The sequence below is a fragment of the Phialemonium atrogriseum genome (assembly GCF_030411735.1).
Source record: "Phialemonium atrogriseum strain 8032-3 unplaced genomic scaffold QBC33scaffold_42, whole genome shotgun sequence".
NCBI classification, from domain to species: Eukaryota; Fungi; Ascomycota; class Sordariomycetes; order Cephalothecales; family Cephalothecaceae; genus Phialemonium; species Phialemonium atrogriseum.
In genome coordinates this window covers 81,825-101,041 of record NW_026848179.1, presented here as the reverse complement: position 1 = coordinate 101,041, position 19,217 = coordinate 81,825, and the positions used below count along the sequence as shown (strand labels likewise).

The 19,217-nt window shown below is 57.4% G+C and overlaps 5 protein-coding genes across 5 annotated transcripts; 3 read left to right on the top strand and 2 right to left on the bottom strand.

The window, feature by feature from the left end:
* Nucleotides 1–552: 552 nt before the first annotated feature.
* QBC33DRAFT_563828 (mitochondrial carrier domain-containing protein) lies at nucleotides 553–2,064 on the top strand (the record flags this gene model as incomplete). Its single annotated transcript, XM_060430311.1, has 5 exons — nucleotides 553–561; nucleotides 718–1,119; nucleotides 1,293–1,568; nucleotides 1,630–1,766; nucleotides 1,824–2,064. 5 exons carry the CDS (start codon nucleotides 553–555, stop codon nucleotides 2,062–2,064), a joined length of 1,065 nt encoding a protein of 354 aa, XP_060278587.1.
* Nucleotides 2,065–2,884: 820 nt separating this feature from the next.
* QBC33DRAFT_519588 (adaptor complexes medium subunit family protein) lies at nucleotides 2,885–4,770 on the top strand (the record flags this gene model as incomplete). Its single annotated transcript, XM_060426302.1, has 3 exons — nucleotides 2,885–2,928; nucleotides 2,988–3,407; nucleotides 3,486–4,770. 3 exons carry the CDS (start codon nucleotides 2,885–2,887, stop codon nucleotides 4,768–4,770), a joined length of 1,749 nt encoding a protein of 582 aa, XP_060278586.1.
* A 1,061-nt stretch (nucleotides 4,771–5,831) lies between these two features.
* On the bottom strand, nucleotides 5,832–8,021 carry QBC33DRAFT_563826 (trimeric LpxA-like protein; the record flags this gene model as incomplete). The annotated part of the gene is made up of 3 exons (XM_060430310.1): nucleotides 5,832–5,900; nucleotides 5,961–7,171; nucleotides 7,229–8,021. 3 exons carry the CDS (start codon nucleotides 8,019–8,021, stop codon nucleotides 5,832–5,834), a joined length of 2,073 nt encoding a protein of 690 aa, XP_060278585.1.
* Nucleotides 8,022–15,271: 7,250 nt separating this feature from the next.
* Nucleotides 15,272–17,293, bottom strand: QBC33DRAFT_563825 (uncharacterized protein; the record flags this gene model as incomplete). Its single annotated transcript, XM_060430309.1, has 1 exon — nucleotides 15,272–17,293. The coding sequence occupies one exon, from the start codon at nucleotides 17,291–17,293 to the stop codon at nucleotides 15,272–15,274; it is 2,022 nt and encodes a 673-aa protein (XP_060278584.1).
* A 287-nt stretch (nucleotides 17,294–17,580) lies between these two features.
* QBC33DRAFT_552029 (putative transmembrane emp24 domain-protein 9 protein) lies at nucleotides 17,581–19,147 on the top strand. The gene is made up of 3 exons (XM_060429260.1): nucleotides 17,581–18,034; nucleotides 18,158–18,463; nucleotides 18,618–19,147. Exons 1-3 carry the CDS (start codon nucleotides 17,831–17,833, stop codon nucleotides 18,765–18,767), a joined length of 660 nt encoding a protein of 219 aa, XP_060278583.1. The 5' UTR covers nucleotides 17,581–17,830; the 3' UTR covers nucleotides 18,768–19,147.
* The last annotated feature ends 70 nt before the right edge of the window (nucleotides 19,148–19,217 follow it).

Sequence of the window (19,217 nt, the reverse complement as noted above, 5' to 3'; positions counted from 1 at the left end):
TACAGAGGCGATAAACGGAAGGAGAGAGAAAAAAATTAAGGGAGAAAGAAATGAGTGTTCGTGATGGCCAACCTAAACTCTCAGCATAGCAGAGCCCGTTGAATCAGTGCTCAATGATATTTCTTGACTGTGACTCTCCTTGTCATTTTTGAATCATCGTACCTTAATAGCAATCAAGCCGTGCGCGCCTACGCATTGGCTACGGTTGCCAGCGCTAGGTAATCGCCAACCCATCAATCGCCTCAACTTGAGGCAGACTCCACCTATTCTTCGAACCTCTCTTGTTTAAGCTATCTGGCCCCACTTTCGTGATTCCCTCTTCACACTACCTACGTACGAAAAGTAAGGCTGTTTGCCGGCAGTTCGTCCACCTTCATTGTTCCCTGATATCAGCTTCACTACTCCTTAAATGCCCCAGGACTCGACCCTTTACGGAACACCACCACTCCCCTGTGACGCAGCCGCTTCCCAGCCTTGTGCTCGGCCTCTCTCCCAGCGCGTCACATCCTCTTCCTCCTCTTTCCTCTTTCGACTTCCCTCGCCATCTTCATGATGTCGGCCGTACGTTCCTACCTGCTCTTCCCCCCACCCCTCCCCCTCCCCATACCCTCAACCTACGTACCTAGCTTGGGCATTGTGTAAAAAAAAAAAGAAAAGCCTTCTCAAGCAAAACCCTCTCGAGCTTTCATGTGCTGACAGCCACTCCCCCAAACACAGCAGTCTCAGCCCCACATGCTCAAAACCCAACCGCAGAGCGACGCGTCCCCGTCCGCGCCCGCGGCGCCGCCGCGGCGGCCGCTGCCCCCTCCGCCGGGGCAGTTCCGGCTCACGGAGCAGGCGCTGAGCGTCATCTCGGAGCCGGTGGTGGCGGCGTTCTGCGCGGGCGGCGCGGCGGGCGCGGTGTCGCGCACCGTGGTGTCGCCGCTGGAGCGCCTCAAGATCCTGTTCCAGGTGCAGAGCGCCGGGCGCGACGAGTACAGGCTCGGCGTCGGCAAGGCGCTCGGGAAGATGTGGCGCGAGGAGGGCTGGCGCGGGTTCATGCGCGGCAATGGCACCAACTGCATACGCATCGTGCCGTACTCGGCGGTCCAGTTCGGCAGCTATAATTTCTACAAGCGGGTGGGTTATGTCATTTTCCTCGCTCTTTCTTCTTGGGGTTTTGGGCTCCCCCGGGCATGTGCCCGGGAGGTTGAGCTTGGTAGCGAGTTCAGGATGAGCACGTCGCTGGGGCGCCGGGCAACACGGCGGCTGACTGACTGACTGGGTGACTGACTTGCTGGGCAACACAACAGAGTTTATTCGAGGCGTACCCCAATGCCGACTTGAGCCCTCTTACACGCTTAACCTGCGGAGGTATGGCTGGTATTACCTCGGTGACGTTCACCTACCCCCTCGACATCGTTCGGACGCGCCTCTCGATCCAATCCGCCTCATTCGCGGTCCTCGGATCGAAACCGAAGGAACTTCCCGGGATGTGGGCGACGATGGCGTCCATGTACAAGAATGAGGGAGGGTTTGCCGCCTTATACAGAGGCATTATTCCCACGATTGCGGGAGTGGCACCATACGTAAGCATGATCTGAAACCACAGAAGACGGACTGTATGACAAGGGCTGACTGGCGTTCCAGGTGGGCCTGAACTTCATGGTGTACGAACACATACGGACGTACCTAACGCCCGAGGGAGAAAAGAGTCCCGATGCTTGGAGGAAACTCCTCGCCGGTGCGGTCTCGGGAGCCGTCGCGCAGACGTGCACATATCCATTGTGAGCAAACTCGGCCCTGCACGCACCCTACTGCTCCCCTAGCTAACGACTTTTAAGTGATGTGCTTCGTCGCCGGTTCCAGATAAATACCATGTCTGGAATGGGTTACCAGTACAAGTCGATACCAGACGCAGTCAGGGTCATCGTGACGCAGGAAGGCATAAAAGGCCTGTATAAGGGTATTGTCCCGAACCTGCTCAAGGTCGCGCCAAGTATGGCCTCGAGCTGGCTGAGCTTCGAGGTTGCCCGGGATTTCTTCGTCAGCCTGAAGCCGGCAGAGGACGTTCTCCTGCAATAACAACGCTCCCCGGGCAACTTGTCGAGGCGGAGGGTTGCCAATATTGACAGCATCTCACGAGTTTGGCCTCGCCGAGGCGTCGTCGGACATTAGCGCACACAGCTCTCGATTCACCACCAAAGAGCCAGGCTCCGGCTGCTTCCATCGACACCGGGACCTAACTGTCAACGCGAGCTGGAGGGGCGGCCCTGGGTGGCCTCATTTTTTTTTAGCACATTTGCATCCCCTCAAGTATAGCACGTTGCATCTACATACACTGGATTTGGTTTGGCGTTCGGATGGTTGGCGGCATAGGAAGGACAGGGGCAACAATGCGAGCTTAGAACAAGACATAGAAGCTGTTTCCTCGAAATGGAACAGGTAAACGAGACAGGGATACCCTCAGGGGCTTTGGGTCTGGTTAACTTTGGTGGAGCCTATACCACCACTCTTACAGCTGTGGAGGAAGTGGTGATGGGCCGGGAGATGGAGGGGAAGTCCTACTGCTCCCGTATATAGAGCTGCGGATCGTTGTACACATACAGCCCAGGTAGGTATCTATGGCATTAATTCATTCGAGATTTTCAACTTCAATGCTATTTCCTCGGTTCCAGACGGGGTCCCAGGTCCCTCCAAGACTGATTCATCGCCTGGCATATCTAGGCGGTGGGACTTGGCAATAAGGTGGGTGGGTGTATTCCGTACTTACGGATTACTCGAAGGGCTAACATCCATTTCTTGGCCTTATAATCAGCGACTTGCTCCCATTGCGTCACCGCGGGATGGAGCTCTGCCCACCCTTCCCCCAAAACTTATTCCCGCAGCGGCGCGATCACCAACCATGAACGGTGTCATTGAGGCTCTTCACATTTATGACGAGCGCAAGTAAGTGCCATAGATTCGTAGTGGTTTTACTGGTTCATTGCTGACACCCCGCCCCGAAGTAGCCCTATTCTCTCCCACACCTACACATCGCGCCCGCTCCCGGCAGCCCATCTCCTGCCCCTCTACCTTGAGCACCCACCACCGCGGCCGAACCTCATCTACCTTCCCAACACCAACCCGCCGACCCTCGTCTTCAGCCTGACCCACTCCAACCTCCTCTTCCTGCTGACCACCTCGTCTGAGATCGAGCCGCTGCTCGTCCTCGAATTCCTGCACCGCGTCGTCGATGTCCTGGAGGAGTTCCTCGGGGCGCCGCTGCTGGCGCACCGGATCGAGAACAACTACGATGTGGTCGCCCAGCTGCTGACGGAGATGTGCGACGCGGGCACGATTAACACGACCGAGCCCAACGCCCTGAGGGACCTGGTCGAGGTCGAGGGGTTCATGGGCAAGCTGCTCGGGAACCTCAACCTGCCCACGTAAGCCAGCCACTCCCCAAATGCCAAGCACAGACAGGTCCTAGAGAGACTACTAACGTGCCGCTCCCCGGTGCCTAGCAGCAAGACCGGGTTCAGCACAACAAACTTCGGCAACTCGAGCGCCCCCTCGCTCGCCGCCTCAAACACCCCGGCTCTGCCCTGGCGACGGGCCAACGTGAGGCACACCTCCAACGAGATGTACGCCGACATCGTCGAGACCCTCTCCGTGACCATCGCCCCGTCGGGCCGGCCTCTCGCCGCCTTCGCCAACGGGACCATCGCCTTCACGTCCAAGGTGTCCGGAGTGCCGGACATCGTCCTGACCCTGACGGGGCCCTCGGGCAAGCACAATCTGCACGGCATCATGGAGCTGCCCGTCTTCCACCCTTGCGTCCGCCTGTCCCGGTGGAAGGAGCGCCCCGGCGAGCTGAGCTTCATCCCGCCCGACGGCCGCTTCGTCCTCGCCGGCTACGAGGTCGACCTCCTGCCTTTCGCCAACGGCAAGACCGGCAGCCTGGGCTCCAACAACCTCAGGCTGCCCGTGAGCCTCGACATCAAGACCGGCCTCGGCCCCACGGGCTCCGACTTCGAGGTCAGGCTAAGCGTCAACAAGTCCTTCGGCTTCAGCAGCGGCGGTGGCGGGGCCTCGGCGGCGCTATCATCGGCCCGGGGCGGGGGCGGGGGCGGCTTCACTGGTAGCGCGGGTGCCGCCGCCTCCGCCGCCGGGAGGGGTTTCGGGGGCCCGCACTCGGGCACGCTGGCTGCGCCGTCGCTCGAGGGCCTCGAGGTGACGGTGCCGCTGCCCGACGGGGTGAGGAACCTCTCCGAGGTGCGGCCCAGCAGGGGGGACGCGAGCTACAACCCGGGCGACCGGTTCCTGCGGTGGCGCATCGCGCCCAAGGAGCTCGCGACGCCCTCCCCGTACTTTGGCCTGCGGTGCACCGTCGTCGGGCCGCCCGCCGCCGAGGGCGACGACGACGACGACGTCGACGAGCGGGGGGACCCGGACCGCGCCGGCTTCGACAACGAATACGCCTACGACGACGAGCCCTACCAGACACCCCCCGCGGCGGCGTCGAAACCGGCGCCGAAGAAGACCTCGCGGGCCGGCGGCGAGGGCGGCGCGTCGTCCCCCGCGACCGAGGGCGAGAGGGACGCGCGCAGGGCGGCGCAGAACAAGATGCTGATGCCCAGCTCCGCGTCGGTCGGCTTCTCGGTCCGCGGCTGGCTGCCGAGCGGCATCAGGGTCGAGAGCATCCTCGTCGACCCCCGGAGGAGCCGCGGGCTCGGCGAGGCCGTGAAGCCGTACAAGGGCGTCAAGTACCTCACCATCAGCAAGGGGGGCGTGGAGATACGGTGCTGAGTGCCGGATGTAGGGGGGGAAGAGGTTTGCTCCTTGTTTTAGGCTAGGAGTGGGGTGGTTAATATAAATGTCGACCTAGAGGACAGATTATAGATTCCTGTCACGGGTAGCAATCCCCACCCAGATTCACACACACATCGACACCTGTCTCCGGGGGGGGGAACTGTTGCCTCACCGGGCTATTTCTACTCCCTCGTTGGGTAGGCAGGTAGGTAGCATGTCAGTCTGCCACCCGCTACAGCGAACTCGAGCCAGACCAGCTCCTCCGGTGGATGGTCCCCTTTCCGGGATGAGAGTGTCGGGCGCCCATTGGTGAGCAAGGGTATCGCCAGTTAGTCAGTGAGTTCCTTGAGCTCAGGGTACGGGGTGAAGCAGCATGCAGAGCCTGATCATACAGAACCAACAATAGAACCTGGTCATTTTCTCTGATTTTGTCCCCTCTCCCCTCTTGCCTCCAATTCTCATGTAACCAAGACTACAAGACCAAGACGGATCGATGGTTTCTAGCTGCTTCCGTCCTACCCCTGAGAAAAGTAAGGGGCTCTGCTCGGCTCCGTAGCTGATGGCCCCGTTTCATGATACACGCATTCCCGATCGCCGACTTTAGATCACCCGTTGGATTCATGTTTATCTAGCTAATTTTACTGTCATATCATCCATTCCGGCATTATGTAGTGATGAGCCAGTAGCACACTCAGCACCAAAGCGAAACAGGCTCCGCTATCCGAGGAGAGATTTAACCCGCAAAAAGATATCCCATCAAGAACCCCCAAACCCGATGGTAGCTGCCAGAGCTAGTGTATTCGAACAACACATCTCGCTACCTGTAGGTATATAATAAGAAAAAGCAAAGCAAGATTCGATCCTCCGCCATCAACACCGTTATGATAAGCTAAGATTGCATGAAAAGCCACTGAAACGGAAGATATAATTTTTGTTTCCCCCCTTGCGGCATTAGACTGGGTATCATAGGAACCGATTGGGAAAGGAGAAAAGAAAAGAGGGGGAAAAGGAGACGAAAACGCTGCAAATCGGACAACTCAAGATCAAAACCCATCTCTCTACCTGGCGATCTGCCTGACTTCTTCGGTAACGCCTCGAGCGCAATATATGGTAAAGGCGTGGAGATCCTAAGCAATGACAGTTAGTCAAAGGTTCACACCACCGTCATGGGAAAGTTGCGAGCGTACCTTTGTGACGACTGAACCGGCGCCAACCGTGACGCCCTTCTCGATTGTTACGCCTGGGAGGATGACAACGTTGGCGCCGATCCAAACATCATCATGAATGGCAACGGGCTTTCCAAACTGAGTGCCTCTGTTACCGTAGCGGCGATGCGGGTTGGTCGTGGTGGTGCCGGTATAGATGCAAACATTGGGGCTGATCAAAACATTGTTGCCGATCTTGACCTTGCAGACATCGTTGATCAGGCAGTTGCGACCGATGGAAACATTGTCGCCAATTTGGATGTTGTACCCGTAATCGCAGTTGAAGGGTGCCTCAACCGTGGCGTTATCGCCCACTCTCCCAGCATGTGTTACGGGTGACGTGACAGTCGGCGAGATCTGGATCCCCTGTGGCGGAGCGAGGACCTCTCGGAAGAGTCTAGCCCGCTCCGCCGGTGAGACGCCAATGTTCGGATTGGTTGAGTTGTTAAACCTCCAGCAGGCCGCGTTGCATCTCTCCCGCTCCAGAACAAGCTCTTTGTCGAAGGGATAATACTGCCGACCGTTGAGCATTTCCTCCTTCTCCCGCCGCGGCCTATTCGACGGGAATTGCGCGTGAGAGAGTGCGAGTTGCGCAGTAGCCTGCACGCCGCTGGTCTGGTGGAGAGGAGCTTGCGAGGGCTGCGACGAAGGGCTGTTCGTCCTCGTGGGATTAAGGACGCTGATCCGAGGCAGATTATTCTCGCCCTGCTGTGAATGCTCCGGATCTGTTCGGGTCAGGTCGTGGAGGGGCGGGACTCGTTGATACTCCTTGGGCGTCCGGTCCGAGAATGCCGTCATGGGAGCAGCACTGACAGGCGTGGGGAAGGCATTCGCAGCCGTGGGATAGGCGGACATGGCGGAGAGCTTGTTGTCCGGGCTGGCAATGGACGCGCTGGGAAGAGTCGATGCAGTGGGCCGGTCGTCATCTGACTGAAGAGGTCGACTCTGAGGTGGGTCAATCCGGAGCGGCTGTCCACGGTAAGATGGGAGAGGCTCGCGTTTCTGCTGCTGGCTGATAATGGGTTGGTTGGTGTACGGAGCTTGTTGCGGCATCCCATATGCTCCAGGTGGGACATATGTGGGATCCTTCGATTCGATTTGGATCGTTGTTGGCTTGTTCTCCGGCTTGGGCCATGATCCTCGCTGGGGAGGATAGCCAGCACATACGAAACTGCCGCGGATGCAATTGCTACCTGAGGGTTTGTCAATATCTGGTCAGGAGAGATCACACCATCACATTGCAAACTTACACTCCGGCTTCGTCTCGTCGCACTTCTTCTTTCTCTTGCGGCAAGTAAGACATCCAGTCTTAGTCCTGTTGCTGAAGTTCCTCTTCCTCTTCTTCGGATCAGACTGAATAACGCCATCTCGCCGCTCGCCATACTGTCCCGAATACATGGACGCTGACCTCTCGTCTCCACCCGGGCTCGTGTTGCCATAGTCGCTGGCGTCTAGCTGACTCGTTGCCCTTCGGAGAGTTTCCCCAATCTGCTCATCCGACTGGGCCGAGTTCGGCCCACCTGAATGGTGGCGCTCGTACGGGGTACTCTGCCCCTCTCGGGAACGCTGAGCATACCAAGAATCGTTCTGCTCGCGCTCGCGCTCGCGGATTTCTTCGGCGTATGACCGATAGTCTCTCTGCGGAGTTTCATACGAGTCACGTGATTCTGAGTGTGGTCGATTGCGCCCATGAGACTCTGATCGCTCTGGTGGTGAATGGCGGTGGTCGCGGTGGTCTCGGTCGTCCCGGTGGTCGTCTCGGTGCTCTCGCCTCGGTTCATCAGACTCTGATCGCTTGCGCTTGTGAGACCCCTCCACATCCGGATAGCTGGCGGACGGATATGGTGGGCGATCGTGGCTCGGTCCGGTCCAGTTTTCCCGATCCCTCTGGCTTGTCGACACCTCGCCGGCCCTTCTAGCGTCCGTGCCGGTGGCTTGGCCGTTTGTTCTTTCTGTAGGACTCGCACGGGGAACATCCACACTTCCATTGATGCCTTCGGTCGCCTTGGGCGAGCCGCCATTCAGAGCTGTGAACGTGGACATCTTCATTCGCACTGTAGACTGGGCGATGCGCTGTACACCACCGAGATTTCAAGTGTTTATGCTCCGAGTTCTCCTATCGAGGGGGGCAGCGCTCCGGGTTGAACGAGATTTACAAGGCGTCAATGGGCGGTACAAGATGGTGGTGGCAATGGTTGGCCTTAAATGCGATGCGACGCGAGGCGAAAACGCGCTTTCCGGCCCCTCCGTAGTCAGGCACTGCGACTGAAACGCTGGCGTACCAAAGACGAAGCGAAATGACGGGGATGCGCACAAGATGCGGCAGACGCAAAATTGTGTCGATCGCAAGAGACCACAGAAGACAAAAAAAAAAAAAGGTTGAATGGAAAACCGGAAGGGTTGGCAGCGCTGACTGAGGCGGCGTGGCAGATAAATGAGCTGCCTGAAGAGCCAAGCGCAGCAACTGCGGCGCTTTGTGGGCACGCGGGAAGCCACGCGCTGACAGGGGCTGGAGAACGGCGTGTTCAATTGGGATGAATCGGCGTTTAAAAAGTGTGATCAGCCAGCAGGAGCAGGATCACTTGGATGATGGCGGGGAGAGGAGGCGGCGCGTGCGCTTCGCTGCCTCGGAAGGTTTGGCGTGGACTTTTCGATTGTGCCAGGGCCCAGTATGAGGTCTCGAGCCTGGTATTTGTCCGGCCTTCTGCCTGAGTTGCTGCTTGGGGGGTGTTGACAGGGTGACGCCGACGATGCTGTTGTGATGACGAGACCAGAAAAAGAACAAGACGATAACCCTGTGTTGCTTGTGGTCGGTGGGGTGCGGGAATCCCAGCTGCCAGCTACCTCTCTGAGCGAGAAAGATAGAAATGCTGGGGTTGGATGGGATAAGAATGAGCGTTGACAAGTCAGAGGTACATTAATACCCTCTCCGGGATTGATTGCAACAGCTGCAGGCGAGATGTGCTGACTTATATCTGTGGTCGTCGAATTGCCCTCCCTCCCTCTTAAATCCAGGCTGGTTTGGGGATCTGCTGCGACGGAATGCGGGCGCTTGGGAATTTGACGCGCGATTATGCTGCGCCTGTCCTGTCGGGAACCTGAAAGAGCGAAACCTCAACGGACACTGGGTTTGAAAGGACGGCCTCCTGGAGCTGATGTTGCTATCGCGATGTAAAGCCTGCCGCGAGCCTTGACAAAGGGCGGAAGGTGCAGAGTCCTGCCGGCGCAAGTGTTTGGGAAGGAAAGAGAAAAGAAGAGAAAAGGAATGGTTGGTGTCCCGCTGGCCCTTTCTTGTCGGGCAGTAGGTAGTGCCAGTAACCGCAGGACGATGGTCAGAATGAAAGGCGCGCAGGGATGGCAGAGGAGGGGTGGTCGCCGTGGTCGGGTATAGCAAGGTACCCAGTACCCGCTATGTAAGACTGCACGCAAGTGAGGAAGATGGACGGGAGTACGTGGCGACGACGACGGGCAACCCGAAGCGGTGGGAGTTTCTCAATTTTGTACAATCACCATTTCTCGTCCCCAGGCACCTCTACCCGCTTCCCATCGCTAAGCCCGGAGCCCAGCTCCAATATTTGGAACTGCTTGGGCGGCATGGCGCTTCAACCTCAATCGAGGACGAGTCCTTGATTGTGTGTACCGGTACATGGAGGTGGCTGACAGGGGTATTCATACGCTGGCGTTGGTGCTGGCGGAATGGTACCTCCCGTGTCGATGGGCGCCCACGCCAGACACCTGCGCCAAAGAAAAAAAAAAGCGGGCATCCCAAGTGTGCGGCCTCCCGCCAATGGCCTGGGCTGTTAATTAGGACTGGTCGTAGCTACCTAGTATCCATCATACCAGCTAGCCACCTCACCTACCTACGCACGCAGGTAGGCATGTGAAATACGTTATGGCAAGTTAAGTAAGAACAACCCATGCTTGCCTGTAATTTCCCAGGATCTCGAACGCTCAGGTCGCTCCTCGGCTAGGTGGGTATCATCCCATCATACCTATTCAAGTAGGTACCCAGGTACTGTACCTGGTGTGAGGCGGAAAGAGGAGTGGAAAATTGGACGGCACAGCCTTTTTCCTTCCTTCGTTTCCTTCCATCTCCCCTTCCCCACCACCCTGAAGTACATACCTACATGGGGCAACTGTTGGACAGACAAGCGATCTTTCAGCCGCGGGGCGGGTGGTCATGCGAGACTTTTCTGCTCAGAACCAACAGCTGCAAAAGAACCGCGGGTTGATATCGTATTTCTCTTTTCTTTCCCATTTTCCTTGTTCCCTCATCCGTGCGGCCGTCCTTGCATACCTGCACACCCATGGAAGCGGCTATCGTCTGGAGCCTTTCCGCGGCGTTACACAACTGTCGCCCTTCTCGCCAGTGACCCCCTTTTGTGGGTAATAAATAGGCTGCCTCGTTTCTCTGGGGCTACGCAGAGTTTGAAAAGCAGCACACGCCCTACACTTTACCACTCTGCACCCCAATACTAGGGGCGTGTAAGACACTGCATTGTCTCAACCAGGGCGATTGGAAGCCGCCGTAAGAAATGGCTGGCCACTCTCGATGAGCGTCAGCGCTCGCTACCCGGAGCTCTGCTACCCAGCGATCGCTGGGAAGGGTGCAGTTGCGGTGACACTTCCGCGCCCACCCGCAGCCAATGGGGTCTCGGCAACAGGGGTCCATTTGTCAGGCACTTTGGCGCGGCGTGTGATGGTTTGGCGAGCTTGGGGTTGAGCACCCGCGTCTACCAAATAGGACTCCTGATTCGTGGCCGCTAACGCATGCACTCCGTATTATACCGGATCATGGATGTGCACCGTCCCCTCGTCACTCTTGCGAGTCTGCTCGTGCCAATTGTCACAGGTGTCTCGTATTGCCTGCCCCGATTCTCCAACGCTAAGAGGGCGGCTGTGCTGGTTCCAGAGCTGGTGTCTGTCTGATGAACCGAAACAAAACAAGGGCCAATTATCGTCACAATGATTACGCACGAAATGATCATCCGAGGAAACGATACTAGCAATCCCCGGCACACACACTTCTGGAGCCCGCATGCTTGTGGGCCCTGCGCTTGTCAAGACACATTCGTGTGTACCAGTGATGCGGCCGAGCAGCCAGGCAGGGCCCAGGGATTGCCTTTTGAGAGAGGCTTGAAACAGCTTGAGGACATCCAGGCCTTCCCAGGGATCTGTCGGGGGTGGGGATAATTTTAGAATCCTGCAGCTGATTAATATTTCTCAGTGCTACACCCAAATATCGACGACCTATCTGCGTCCGGACGAGAGCGCATCTTGCAACACCTGATTCGGCAAGCTCAATTTTCTGGAAGGACCTAAGGCATGTGCCTGATGTCGTTGCATGATCCGGTTGAGTGAAATTCGAGACAGATCCTTCGGATAGGTAGCCTTCTGGGGAACGAAGCCCCGCTCGGATGTCTTTACCGCCATACCTTGCGTGATGAGGGTTTAAGCGGCGCGCACTTCCTGATTGGCCAAAAAGCCCACCGTCGCACCTCTTCTCAGGAGAGGTGAAAGTTGGAACACCAACGTAACCCCGGCAGTAGGCCAAGGAACCTGGGAACCTGGAACATTTGGTCCATTCTTAGAAACAACCCGCCATGCAAGTGCGCCGGGCCACTCACATCATACACGCACGCCGCATATGGAACGAGAAGTTTATACTGTTTGTTTGCCCACTGGTCATGCTTCTTCTCATCTGTCCACGCGGAGCTGTGTCTGGTTACTTTGGATATGGGGACCATTAATTGGATTAATTGTCCTAGTCTCCCCACGCAGGGGAAGGAGTCGGAGAAATCGACGAAGAGTCTCAACCGTCTCAACAGTCATCTACTATGTAATTAGGATCTTTTTCTGCAGCCTGCGGAGTAATAAGACCCCCACAGGTCTAAATATGGCCGACAATAGGCGCGATTAATCAATCAAGGGACTGCAGAGCCAATAGCTTCGCGATTAACCTTCAAGGACCGGCCGCCGGTTCCTCGGAACGGAAAATAGGATTGTAACCACCTTGAACAGCCATCCATCGGCGTGATGACAACGTGATGCGCTTTTTGTGGAGTGAGCCACATGACCGAAAAGGTCAGCCCGGTGTGATTGGGAAGGAGAAAATTGTTGGTGGGAGGGAGTTGGTGGGTGTGTTCTGCGAAGAGCAAAACCTTTTTTAAAAAAGAATCAGAATCAAGCTGCCTGCATCTTAAGCTGCAGGGTGGCGGCGGGGGATGCGGGGTGAGTTGTTGGTGAGGTCTCGAGAAGATCGTGAAATCCGAGTATGAGAACGGGATGGCTATTCTGGTCTAAAAGAGTCTGGGCACGCCCTTCCCACGGTCCGGGCTCAGCCAGGGGAGAGAGGGACCCACCTCACCTTCTTCCCCTGCCGATCTTGGTCGCCCCGTCGCTTAAAATACCTTTAGGGACTGTCACTCCATACACGTGCCGCTGTTGACATCACACCTTCGCAGCCATCACGGCAGCCAAGTTCACTTTACCCAGCAGAAACCGGGCAGATAAAGGAGCTTCGGATTCTCTCCGTTCCTAACGAGGTATGCAGAGTTATTTCTACAGCTTTCTTGAGCAAGAACTCCCTGTCATCTCCCTCGTCGTTCACGGTTAGCGGTTCTGACCAATGACAGCGCTAAGGAACCGCCCAGTTAGCCGCCCAAAGACGAGACCCGCAACCTCCTCTGTTCTTCTCTCCTCCAATCCTTGGACCTACTCCCAAGGAGTATCTGCCTGGTTCTCTAGAAGACTTCATAGGGCCTGATGTCCACTTGCGGCCTGTTGTTTCATCCTCTGTCTGCAGGTACCTGCGATCCTACACTTTCATTGCCCCCTATTTTTGGCTGCCGCGCGGGAGACTGCACCCACCCTCCGCATAGAAGATCCATCGTCTGCAAGTAATACCAGGGGACAGGGGCGGCACGCATGTCTGCACCCAAACATTTACCGCTGGGCATGTTATTGACGGCGAGACGCCCCGATCCTCCTGCGACTTGCCTCCTGCCACTGGCCTCCTGCGACTGGCTGACCGGCCCATCACCGCAAACGCCAGATGACCAGATGTACGTGCAGCCTACTTTGAGGCCCACCCGCGCTGGTCGAGGCCCGGGAAGATCACGCATTGTTTGAACCCATGGCGCTTCCCGCTCTGCTGCCTGCATCGCGGCGCTTCTTGTCACACTTCCGTGCCATTCGCGTACCTGGCATTAGCGACGCCGTCGGTGAGGCCATGGAGCAGTAGCCCTACTCATGCTTGCAGATCTTGCAGGGTGTACATCATACACGTGGGTGGTCGTGACGCAAGGCAACCCATATGCAGACGCCGGGGCCCCAAAGTCAGTGTGTCCTCCTGTCGCTATTTTAAGAGATGGCATTCCAAATTAAGACCAGCAGCCGCATGACGCACATGGCTGGCGGCTGCAAGTTTAATGAGACGACGTGTGCAGAGACAAGCTTCTCCGAGAATCACTGGCCCGACTGCCCCAGATCATCTAGGCATGTCAGACCGAATCACCTCGCTCCTCACCTTTCCCATGCCTCTAACCAGGGCCAGTCGTTGTCGTCAACTCCGTCACAGTGTAACCGCCCACGCGTTAATCACCAGCGCCTGCGCCTAAGTCCACTAGCAGCAGGTGCAGTTTTCCTCAGCGCCTGCGCCTATGTGAAGAAATTGCGTCTATAAATGCGTCAATGGACACCTTCCACTCTATCAAGTCGCCCCATCCCCTTGACGCGGGAGTCCTCAAGGCACAAGTACCTGTACTTTGGCAACCTTGCGGCAGATCGAAAGATCGGTACCTGCATCTGGCGCCGGCGCCCTCCCTCCACTTCCAAGGAACCTTCGCACGCTCCCGAAATTCCCCACTACGCGCTCGAGTGTTTTCTCTAAGTCGAGTTCGGCATCCCAGCGCTTGGCTCACTCTCCGTCAGGCCCAATGGCATCTGACAAACTGGTTATGGACTTGTGATGAGCCAGGTTGCTGCATGCTTACTCAAATCCTTGGTCTAAAAAGATGCGCTGCAACTCGTGGCTAGTCGCCAGAGTTATTTCCCAACCCGTCTAGGTATTCACGCGAACAAGCTATCTTGTTGGTCTTTTGCTCCCCTTCCCACTGTGATATGTGTTAAGCCACCAACCAGAGCTCCCCCATTTTTCTTACTATTGCGTCATTGTCCCCGAAGCGCCTCCTTCTCAACCCCCCCTTTTTTTTCCTCCTTTTCGACTCCGAGGAGTATGACTCACCATTGTCGTGCAGCGTCAGTGAGTCTTGGGTTGCTGGCTTCTTCGCAATCTAGTCACTTCCAATTGGATGTTCTCGGTGCTTGCATTGGTAGCCGCCAGGTGTCGACCACCAAGTGTTAGCTGTCGAGAGGGGCCCCGATAGAATACATGACCACACCTCCATACCCTTGGCCACGGGAACATGGCGAGAGGTCTCGCAGGCTGCGTTTCCCGCAACTAGTTTGGTAAGTTGTGATGACCGGGCGAAAAGGGCCCACCTATTATCAGGGTATCATTGAATTACGGTATTGCTCAACGGACAAGATAGACGGATAATAGAAAAGCCTCCCACTGCAACGAATATTCATGTTCAAAGAGCAAAGCCAGTGCCAGTAGCCATTGCGTGTAAATGTCCATGTAGCCAAAGCCCCCCAGTGTAGCTGCAACACAGGCCGAGCTCATCCGAACTCGACAATAGGAACGACGACGATGGGCATCTTGTCAGTCCCACCCACATCTGGCACACGGCCCTCCTACCTCACAGCGAGTTGATGGGATCCGCGGTAGAAGAGGGAGACATCGGCGCGGATATAGGATACATCATTGATTTGGTCTTCCGCCTCGGTCAAGGGATATAGCAGGACCTGATCATACGCCTGAGGGACTTCCAGCAGAGAGGGAGACACCGAATCTTGGGGGCACGAGTGCAGAATCTCGAACTTCCCCTGAGATATCCTGTATGGGCGATATCACCATGCTGACGACGGCGATGACGAGGGGAAGGACGACCAACCGGCGAAAAGCAATCCAGCAACCCAACGGCCACGCCCTGTGCAACACCTCCCCAACGCAGATACACACGTCCTGGATATGCCCGTGACGAGGTCACTCGAGCAAAAAAGCCGCAATCAACAGTAAGACAATCAACCGATCATACATCATGCATCGATTCCCAACGTTGTAAGTCTATCATTAAACGCGAGCTACTCCTGATGGAGCAAGCCCGATCTTCGTAGGCCGTACCAAAACAAAAAAAGGTATCCCGGCGGTCCTCCCTCTTGCCTCCCGCTCACTTCTTCTGCCGCTTCGTGCTCTTATCACTGGTGGTGCTAAGCACACTCGCGCTCCGCTTGTGGGCGCCACTGCTCCCCGGCCGGAGGTTCTTCTCCTTGTTCTTATCCTTATCCTTATCCTTCTCCTGCACCGCCTCGCCGTCCTCTTCCTTAACTTGGACGGCTGCGCGGCCGCTGGAGCCATCCTGCCCGTCGGCGGTGGGCTTGCTCGCGGCGTCGTCCGCCACCTGCGGGGCAGCAGCAGTGGTGGTATCTGCGGCTTTCTCTCCCTGCTTCTCCGCCGCCGCTACCGCCTTCACCGCCGTGTCGGCGCCGGCCGGGCTGGAAGCCCTCTCGCTGTTGGCCGCTGTGCGATCCTCTCCGCCGCTGGCCTCGCCCTTCTCGCCGCTCGCGCCCTCGCCGCCCGTCCCGGCCGCTCCGGCGCTGCCGCCGACCACGCCGTTTGCCTTGTCCCTCTCGGCCTTCTTGGCCTCCTCGAGCTTGATCTCCGCGTCCAGCTTGTCGCCCACCTTCCTCAGGTCCACCAGCGCCGTCACGGCGGCCCATAGGACCTCGAACTGCGACGTGACCGCCGCCGTCGGCATGACCAGGCGCGGCGGCACGTCGAGCTCGCCGAGCGCGTTGGTGATGCGCAGCTGCTGCTGGCCCGACTTGTGGCTGTACAACTTGTTGATCTTCTCGTAGCGGAACGTCGGCCCGGAGCCCAGGCGCTCGTGGTACGTCAGCCCGTATACCTGCTCCTCCTGCTCCGACAGCTTGCGGCGCTCCACCTGCGCCGCCGCGCCCTTCTTCTTGTTGGCCCCCGCCCCCGCGGTGCCGCTCACCGCGTCCGCCGGCGTCGCGGGGGTGCCGCGCTGGGAGTCGCGCTGGGCCGAGCCCAGCGCGGCGATGCTCTCTCGCCGGTTGCTAGCCTCGGCCGCGGTTCCGGCCTGGCCGTTGGGGCCGGCGGAGGCGGGACTCACGCCGTCGGGCCCGCCCATGAGGCTCCTGCGCTTCTTGGATTTGTCGATGCTCATCAGGTTCTGCAGAAGGGTCTGCAGGCCGGCGCTGCTCTTATAGGCGCTGATGTCCTGATCGGTGTGTGGGTAGTCGAGCCGGTTGTACAGCTCGCGGCGCTCCTCGTTGAACCGTTCCGTCCGGGCGAGAATGCGGCGGATCTCGAGGAGGAGCGACTCCTCCTCGCGGGCCTCATCTTTGGACCTCGCCATCGAGTTGATAGCGAAGTCCTTGCGCGCCTTCTCCTGTGCCGGGTTGAAGTTTGTCATCATCTCGTAGAGCTCGAACTCGGGCCGCGTCATATATTGGGCCGGCTTCTGGACAGCCATCATCTTGGCCGCGACTTCATAATAACGCGCCTTGAGGTCCTCCATGGTCCGCGGTTTTGGCGCCGGGATCACTGCTGTGCTGGATTCTTCCTGCCCGTCCTGGCTCGGCGCGTTAGGAACGTACTCGTAACGATCCCAGATAATGGGCCACCGCAGATCGAAAACTTTGGCTAGCTCGAGCAGGTAGTCGGTCTCTTCCTTTGTCCAGTCGTCGTTGGCCAAATTTGTGCTGTACTGGTCCTCATTGTACTGGGGCACAACCACTTGAACGTTGAACTTCGCAAACGACGAGTCTTCAGTCACTTCTTCCTTCTTCACACGTCCATCAGCGCCGTCCTCCGGGGTCGACATATCCACATCCTGCTGTCCGTGCTCGGTCGGCGGTGCTTCTCCATCGGCCTTCCGTCTCCAGTGTCGCAAGACCAGGCCACCATCATCCCCCCGCGCCGAGTTCTTGAACTGGCGCATCTCCCATTTCGCCGGGGGCTTCCGGCTGGCAAGCCGACGCTTCTTGAACACAGACACCTCGGGGACGATGGCGATGGGGTTGTCGCCACCGAGGCTTTGGACTTCGCGGGCCAGCCCCTTCAGGCTGGACCGCGGAGCCGATAACTTCTGCTTCTTGGTGGGTCGGAACCCCGCCGCGTGGTCGGAGGGCAGGTTGAGCACATCGCGGAGGTCGTGGGACGCCATGTTGAGGGCGGAGTGAATGGACGTTTGAGGCGGGGAGAGGCCCGGGGGGGTGTGAATAGGCGTAAAGCGAATTATTGGAGCATCGGGGGGCGGTTCGGATTATAGTTTTTCTGCGAAGCAGTAACGCACGGGATCAGGAAGGCGTAGACTCCTGTAACGCGATGAAAAGGGTCTGCAAATGGGGCGATAGGCGATGGATTCTGTCGTCGGCGATGATTCAGGCCGTTTTCGAAGACGCGAAATTCTGATAGTGACCAGGATTGGCTGTACGAATACACGTAATTGGGCGCGATAACGTTGGGCACGTGATGATCTCCATTCGTACCCCTGGCTGGAATTTTCGAACGTGGCAGCTTCGAAGGAGGCTCGCGCTTGCTTGCTCTTGGTGGATTCTTAGCCTCACCTCGAATTCTAGGCGACGGGTGCGACTTGATATCGCTGAGAAGAGCTTCAAAGGAGACAATCTTTCCGGGGCCTCTTTTAAGAGTCGCAATAATTACCCACAACTTCGATTGATTCTTCTGTACAGCTACCACCATGAGAGCCCTCCTCCCCTTCCTCGCCCTGAGCTCCGTCGCCCAGGCGCTCTATTTCTATATCGACGGCCAAACCCCGAAGTGCTTCATCGAAGACCTTCCCAAGGACACTCTGGTTGTTGGACATTACACAGCAGAAGAATTTGATGACCACCGGCAAGCATGGTGGCAGCACGAGGGGCTTCATGTCTACATCTCAGTTGACGTATGTCTAATACCTCTTGCAACCTAATCTCCTTCCTGGGACCACTGCCAGACCTCTCCGACCGACCCTCCCTCTACCGGGAACCTCCTAATGCACACCTTGCTAACCCTTCCCCTCCCACAGGAAATCTTCGACAACGACCACCGGGTGGTGTCCCAGACGGGCGGCAGCAGCAGCAAGTTCACCTTCACGGCCGCCGACGCGGGCGAGCACCGGGTCTGCTTCACACCGACGTCCAACAGCGGGCGGGGCAACTGGCTGTCGACGTCGGCACCCAACGGCGGCATCCGGTTCACCCTCGACCTCGCCACGGGCGAGTCGAGCGCCATCGAGCGGAACGACAAGGACAAGCTCGAGGACATTGCCACCCGCGTCAAGGACCTGAACGCGAGGCTCAACGACATCAGGAGGGAGCAGGTGTTCCAGCGGGTGAGTTTCCCCCCGCCATGCCACCACCTACTACTACACTCTGCCCCTTTAACTCCCAACTTCCCTCGGCTCCTTGGATTGATCCCCCCACCCCATCACTCCGACAGCTCCTTGTGAGGGCCACCGCGCAGGGCTAACATAGAACGCGATCCAGGAACGAGAAGCCGAGTTCCGTGACCAGTCCGAGTCGACCAATGGTCGCGTCATCCGGTGGATTCTAATCCAGTTGACGATCATGGGCGCTACGTGCGTCTGGCAGCTGTCCCACCTGCGGTCCTTCTTCATCAAGCAGAAGCTCACATAAGGGAAAGGCCGCCCATGTCGTTTGGCGGCTACGCTACACCGGTTTCTTCTTTGCTTTTGCTGTTATTCCCGCGGGGGGACGAGCCTTGGATGACGGAACGGTGCGGACTGTGTGGAGCTGTATGGTAAATCGGACGGGAACCAGGCGGGGATACCACCAGTCCATTCATAATCATCGTTATATAGAGATGATGGTGCGTTTTGAGTGCGGCATTTGCTCTCGATGTGACGATGATACACATTTGACATGGCTTTTGGAGAACGGAACTCTGGTCTCGACGATTCTCAAATATCTATAATTCTACGGTAGAGAGAAGCCCTCAGTGTGGTTCTTCGGCGAGGCCGATGAAAAAACAACCCCAAAAAAACAAAGCCTTGCCCGCGAATCCTTCTAAACCCTTCTCATGCTCCTCTTGATAGTAGCCATGATGAACTAGACCCACCAACACAG

Excerpts from the sequence above, each read along its gene's own strand:
- QBC33DRAFT_552029 (XM_060429260.1), top strand. The coding sequence starts at position 17,831 with ATGAGAGCCCTCCTCCCCTTCCTCGCCCTGAGCTCCGTCGCCCAGGCG. Across the intron at positions 18,035-18,157 it reads ATGTCTACATCTCAGTTGAC|GAAATCTTCGACAACGACCA; the intron begins GTATGTCTAATA and ends CCCCTCCCACAG. Across the intron at positions 18,464-18,617 it reads GGGAGCAGGTGTTCCAGCGG|GAACGAGAAGCCGAGTTCCG; the intron begins GTGAGTTTCCCC and ends AACGCGATCCAG.